We start from the raw sequence: 5,000 nt of genomic DNA on the forward strand, positions 1-5,000 counted from the left end.
TACTTCTCACTGTTCTCAGGTCAAATATTTATGGAATTAAAATGCGATTAATTTTGATTAATTAATTACAAAGCCTCTAATTAATTAGATTAATTTTTTTAATCGAGTCCCGGCCCTAATAATTATATATAATTTGACATTGAACCGATACCGATGTGTTAAAAAAAATGACCATATCGGCTGATATTATAATCGGCGGCAGATATATCGTGCACCACTATTTAATGGGGCTGGGCGATATGGAGTAAATCAGATATCACGATATTCTTGACCAAATACCTCAATATCAATATTGCGGCGATATTCTAAGGTTGACAACTGGTGCTTTAACAAAATATCTTCACACTTAGATTTTAGATAAATAATCATCAGTAATGTGGACATGATGTCTAAATGGGGAAAAGGCAAATAACAGAATAGTTACAACAGTCTGGTAGGTTCAGAAAAGTACATAACTTTACTGTAATGCAGCCTTTAACACCAGGAAAAGACACTTATGTCATATCACCATGTTACGATATCCAAAATCTTAGACGATATCTAGTCTCATATCACGATATTGATATAATATCCATATATTGCCCAGCCCTACTATTTAAAAATATTCCCCAGTCACAGAAACCACAGATAATTCAGATCCACTGTGAGTAAATCTTGTGTTTTGCATGTTATTAGCTTACTGTCGGTGCTTTTGCCAGTAGCCTTTTTTTGGTTCCTAAAATGTACCTGAATACACGAATATAGGCTATAGGATGTTACTGACAGACATTCCTGTAATCTATCTGTATATTTTGTATTATAATCAGCTGGAGCGTGCAGCGCTTGCAGAACGTTATCGTCCAGCCAGTTTTGGCTTTAAGTGTGTTTGATTGTTATTTATGTATCATCTGCTCTAGCTTTTACAGCGTTTTAGACTAAGATATGGTGATAGTACCGGTCCAGTTTTGGCTTTAAGTGTGTTTGATTGTTATTTATGTATCATCTGCTCTAGCTTTTACAGCGTTTTAGACTAAGATATGGTGATAGTACCGGTCCAGTTTTGGCTTTAAGTGTGTTTGATTGTTATTTATGTATCATCATCTGCTCTAGCTTTTACAGCGTTTTAGACTAAGATATGGTGATAGTACCGGTCCAGTTTTGGCTTTAAGCGTGTTTGATTGTTATTTATGTATCATCTGCTCTAGCTTTTACAGCGTTTTAGACTAAGATATGGTGATAGTACCGGTCCAGTTTTGGCTTTAAGTGTGTTTGATTGTTATTTATGTATCATCTGCTCTAGCTTTTACAGCGTTTTTTGGCTAAGATATGGTGATAGTACCGGTCCAGTTTTGGCTTTAAGCGTGTTTTTGATTGTTATTTATGTATCATCTGCTCTAGCTTTTACAGCGTTTTAGACTAAGATATGGTGATAGTACCGGTCCAGTTTTGGCTTTAAGTGTGTTTGATTGTTATTTATGTATCATCTGCTCTAGCTTTTACAGCGTTTTAGACTAAGATATGGTGATAGTACCGGTCCAGTTTTGGCTTTAAGCGTGTTTGATTGTTATTTATGTATCATCTGCTCTAGCTTTTACAGCGTTTTAGACTAAGATATGGTGATAGTACCGGTCCAGTTTTGGCTTTAAGTGTGTTTGATTGTTATTTATGTATCATCTGCTCTAGCTTTTACAGCGTTTTAGACTAAGATATGGTGATAGTACCGGTCCAGTTTTGGCTTTAAGTGTGTTTGATTGTTATTTATGTATCATCTGCTCTAGCTTTTACAGCGTTTTAGACTAAGATATGGTGATAGTACCGGTCCAGTTTTGGCTTTAAGCGTGTTTGATTGTTATTTATGTATCATCTGCTCTAGCTTTTACAGCGTTTTTAGACTAAGATATGGTGATAGTACCGGTCCAGTTTTGGCTTTAAGTGTGTTTGATTGTTATTTATGTATCATCTGCTCTAGCTTTTACAGCGTTTTAGACTAAGATATGGTGATAGTACCGGTCCAGTTTTGGCTTTAAGCGTGTTTGATTGTTATTTATGTATCCTCTGCTCTAGCTTTTACAGCGTTTTAGACTAAGATATGGTGATAGTACCGGTCCAGTTTTGGCTTTAAGTGTGTTTGATTGTTATTTATGTATCATCTGCTCTAGCTTTTACAGCGTTTTAGACTAAGATATGGTGATAGTACCGGTCCAGTTTTGGCTTTAAGTGTGTTTGATTGTTATTTATGTATCATCTGCTCTAGCTTTTACAGCGTTTTAGACTAAGATATGGTGATAGTACCGGTCCAGTTTTGGCTTTAAGCGTGTTTGATTGTTATTTATGTATCATCTGCTCTAGCTTTTACAGCGTTTTAGACTAAGATATGGTGATAGTACCGGTCCAGTTTTGGCTTTAAGTGTGTTTGATTGTTATTTATGTATCCTCTGCTCTAGCTTTTACAGCGTTTTAGACTAAGATATGGTGATAGTACCGGTCCAAAATGATCACCTCGCCAAATACGTGCAGCTACCTACGTCTTCCACAAACCGAAGGAAAACCTGTCTCTTAAATACTTGAGAGAGGTGGAGGCAGTGAGGACTGAATGTGGCTTCATTTTGGTAGCTTTAACCCCAGGATCATCTTCACAGCTCCAGCAAAAATTCCCCTGGAAAGGTTCCACCTTGAATATTTGCATTCTGCAGCTCTCGCGCAAACACAGCGAACCATGTAACACACACACACACACACACACACACACACACACACACACACACACACACACACACACACACACACACACACAGAAAAACACATAAAAGGCAGCTTCTTACAAGCTGGCTGCTTAAATCAAACCCTTGAGTCTCTCCCTCTCTCTCTCTCTCCCTCCTTCCCTCACCCATCCCTCCCTCCTTCCCTCACTCCCTCCTTCCCTCACTCCCTCCCTCCCTCACTCCCTCCCTCACCCTCTCATTACAGCTCATTTCTCGGTGCTGGCTGAGTGGAGCCAGAACTCTGATTGCATTAATATTCATGACAATAATTAGTACATGCAGTACGGCTCACTGAATATTCATGCTATTAGCTCGGGCCTCCTGGATCCCTCTCTGTGTGTGTGTGTGTGTGTGTGTGTGTGTGTGTGTGTGTGTGTGTGTGTGTGTGTGTGTGTGTGTGTGTGTGTGTGTGAAGCAGAGGGTGTGTTTGATTTTTGAACCGCCTCATCAGAGCTGCTTCTTTTTATGTGTGTGTGTGTGTGTTACATAAAGGAGCGCTGGTTTGTCTCCCTTCAGGTGTAAAGGAGCCCTCTGGGTGCTTCAAGGCTGTCTATTTATTTAAATCTTTGAATGCTCAACCTTTATTGATTCACGGACGAAGGACAGAACATGGTCTACGATGAGGCATCAAGAGCAGCAATCGGTGTCCTAATTAAATAAGAAACGTACTGCTGCTGATTATTCCCTCGACGTGACACCGTACTTCAAACGCTCATTTCTCAACGGTTTCAATACAAAACAAGTCATTTTCATCATACTTGTCTTTGATTTGACTGATCTTTTTTTTGGATTTTAAGATGATTTATTGGTTTTATTCTGCCACACGACGCTGTAATTTAAATGTGATGTCCAAATATTCTTTAAAGACCCCAAACCAAGGCATTTTCTTATTATTATCTTTAATTTTAGCGTATTTATTCATTTTCAACATTACTGAAGCACAAAGATGCATTACATGCATCCTGGTGTTGAAACTCATATTAGTTCCCTCCCTTCCTCCCTCCCTCCCTTCCTTACTCGCTCTCTCCCTCCTTTCCTTCCTCCCTCCCTTCCTCACTCGCACCCTCCCTCCCTCCCTCCCTGCCTCCCTTTCTCACTCGCTTGCTCCCTCCCTCCCTCCCTGCCTCCATTACTCGCTTGCTCCCTCCCTCACTCACCTGGAGTCTTGCTTCCTCCCTCCCTCTCGCTCTCCCTCCCTGTCTCTCTTCCTCCCTCACTCACCTGGAGTCTCGCTTCCTCCCTCCCTCCCTCCCTTCCTCCCTCCCTCCCTACCTCTCTCTCTCTCTCCCTCCCTCCCTTCCTCCCTCCCTCCTTTCCTCCGTCCCTTCCTCACTCGCTCCCTCCCTCCCTCGCTCGCTCCCTCCCTCGCTCCCTCACTCACCTGGAGTCTCGCTTCCTCCCTCCCTCCCTCTCTCCTCCCTCCCTCCCTGTCTGTCTCCCTTCCTCCCTCCCTCCCTCACTCACCTGGAGTCTTGCTTCCTCCCTTCCTCCCTCCCTCTCTCTCACTCTCCCTCCCTCCCTGTCTCCCTCCCTCCCTCACTCACCTGGAGTCTCGCTTCCTCCCTCCCTCCCTCCCTCACTCACCTGGAGTCTCGCTCCCTCCCTTCCTTGCTGGCTCGCTTCCTCCCTCCCTCCCTCCCTCTCTCTCTCCCTCCCTCCTTTCCTCCCTCCCTGTCTCCCTTCCTCACTCGCTCCCTCCCTCCGTCCTTTCCTGCCTCCCTTTCTCACTCGCTTGCTCCCTCCCTTCCTCTCTCCCTCCATCCCTCCCTCCATCCATCTCTCCCTCCCTCCCTCCCTCCTTCCTTCCTTCCTTCCTTCCCTCCCTCCCTCTCTCACCTGGAGTCTGTCCGAGCTGCAGGCTGCTCATGTCCTTGGCCAGGCCGTTGGTTTTGGGCACCGGCGCGGCGCAGGTGGAGACAGCGCGCGGCGGCCTCTTCCCCGGCACCTTCACCGTGGTCCTCAGCAGGTCGATCTCCTTACCGTGCACGTTCTGCATGTAGTCCTGAGAGAGACACACACACACACACACACACACACACACACACACACACACACACACACACACACACACACACACACACATTTTCAACGTTAAAACTGTTCCAAGACTAGTGCTGGGTACCGAATTCAATACTATTTAGGCAGCGAGCAAATTGCCTCTGAAGTGTTGACTAGGCCTGTCCTCGACTAAAGAACTCCTTAGTCGACTAACACTTATAGCATTTAGTCGACTAATCGATTAGTTGATTTAATTGACAG

At 43.9% G+C, this 5,000-nt stretch overlaps 1 protein-coding gene across 3 annotated transcripts in view; it reads right to left on the reverse strand.

Annotated features, from left to right (window-relative positions):
• Window positions 1–5,000, reverse strand: part of agap1 (ArfGAP with GTPase domain, ankyrin repeat and PH domain 1) — a 269,207-nt gene that overhangs the window by 81,837 nt on the left and 182,370 nt on the right. For all 3 annotated transcript variants that reach the window (XM_028571834.1, XM_028571835.1, XM_028571833.1), the window contains one exon: window positions 4,578–4,743. In XM_028571834.1, the coding sequence (XP_028427635.1) occupies window positions 4,578–4,743 (166 nt within the window). The remainder of the gene's footprint in view (window positions 1–4,577; window positions 4,744–5,000) is intronic.

This window comes from Perca flavescens, chromosome 24, assembly GCF_004354835.1.
Source record: "Perca flavescens isolate YP-PL-M2 chromosome 24, PFLA_1.0, whole genome shotgun sequence".
NCBI classification, from domain to species: domain Eukaryota; kingdom Metazoa; phylum Chordata; class Actinopteri; order Perciformes; family Percidae; genus Perca; species Perca flavescens.